Source organism: Malurus melanocephalus, unplaced genomic scaffold (genome assembly GCF_030028575.1).
Source record: "Malurus melanocephalus ecotype Western Australia unplaced genomic scaffold, MMel_1.1 scaffold_4744, whole genome shotgun sequence".
In the NCBI taxonomy this organism is placed as follows: Eukaryota; Metazoa; Chordata; class Aves; order Passeriformes; family Maluridae; genus Malurus; species Malurus melanocephalus.
Genome location: NW_026627976.1, coordinates 1 through 1,337, shown reverse-complemented (window position 1 = coordinate 1,337; position 1,337 = coordinate 1). Strand labels below are relative to the sequence as shown.

Genomic DNA, 1,337 nt, shown 5'->3' with positions numbered 1-1,337 from the left:
CCCCTCCCCATCCCTCCCCCGTACCCAGTCCGCGCGAAGTTCCCCCAGTATCTCATGATGCGCCGGCTCAGCGCCTCCTCCTCGGCCGTGTAGTTGAGCCCGGGGTTGAGCGGCTGCCCGAACACGAACTCGATCTCGTAGCCGTGGGGCACCCCCATCCAGGGCGGCCACAGCAGGTTGGAGGCGCGGTGCTCGAACAGATACGCGAACACGGTTCCTCCTCGCTCTGCCCAGCGCTGCGCGAACTGCATCAGCGGGCACACCACGTTGTGATCGCCCACGATGTCATCCAGCGCCTCGCGGTTCTTGACCGGGTTGTCCTGGTCCAGCCAGTCCGTGTATTGCAGCACCACGGCCTCGGCCGCCAGCTCGTTGGCCTGGGGCACCCCGAGCCGCACCCCGCCCAGGAATTCCTCTCGGCTGATCAGGCTCTCGTTATCCTTCCCAAATCCCGGCACTCCGTACACCAAGAAATAGGTGCCTTCATCCTGCACGGCTCCCAGCAGCACCTCGGCCTCGGGCCGGCCCGCGCCGCCCAGCAGCGCCTCGGGGGTGTCGCTCAGGAAATCTCCGTCCACCACGGGCACGAAGGCGAAGCGGAACACTCCCTGCTGCGGCAGCACGGCCGCTTCGTGCTCCAGCAGCTGCGGCGGAGCGGCGGCTCTCAGGCAGCGCAGCAGCTCCGTCTCGTTGGTCACCGCTCCTCCCGTGCCCGTGCCCCCGCAGCCCAGTAGCCGGCCCAGCCTGGCCGCTCGCCGCCGGCCCTCGGCGGCCCCCACGGTAGCCCAGGGCCCGTTGGGAGAGCCGCTCTGCAGCACGGCGCGGCGGAACAGAGCGCGGCTGCCGCCGGACAGGAGGTGCAGCCCGGCCGAGGCCGCTCCGGCGCTTTCCCCGAACAGAGTGACCGCTCCGGGATCGCCGCCGAACGCCGCGATGTTGGACTGGACCCAGCGCAGCGCCAAGCGCTGATCCAACAACCCCACATTGCCGGGGGCTTCGGGGTGCCCGGGCAGCGCCAAAAATCCCAAAGCGCCCACCCGGTAATTCATGGAGACCACCAGGACCCCCTCGGCCGCCGCCAGGAAGCGGCCGTCGTAGACATCGAGCGAAGCGGCCCCGCTGTAAAAACCCCCGCCGTAAATCCAGACTAAAACCGGCGCGGGYTTAAGCGGGCGCGGCTCCGGTACCCAAATGTTGAGGTACAGACAGTCCTCGCTCATCTCCCGGTTGGGGTTCCACATCTCGGAGCCGCCGAAGCCCGGGAACATGGTGTCCACGGTCTGGAAACACGCGTGGGGGTGGGCGAGGGCGTCCAGGACCCCTCCCCAAGGGCGGGC

General features: G+C 69.0%; 1 protein-coding gene across 1 annotated transcript in view; it reads right to left on the bottom strand.

The window, feature by feature from the left end:
• Positions 1 to 1,331, bottom strand: part of ACHE (acetylcholinesterase (Cartwright blood group)) — a gene marked incomplete at both ends in the record, with an annotated part of 3,411 nt that extends 2,080 nt beyond the window's left edge. The window contains one exon of the mRNA XM_057389313.1: positions 25 to 1,331. Within this exon, the coding sequence (XP_057245296.1) occupies positions 25 to 1,331 (1,307 nt within the window). The remainder of the gene's footprint in view (positions 1 to 24) is intronic.
• Between the last annotated feature and the right edge of the window lie 6 nt (positions 1,332 to 1,337).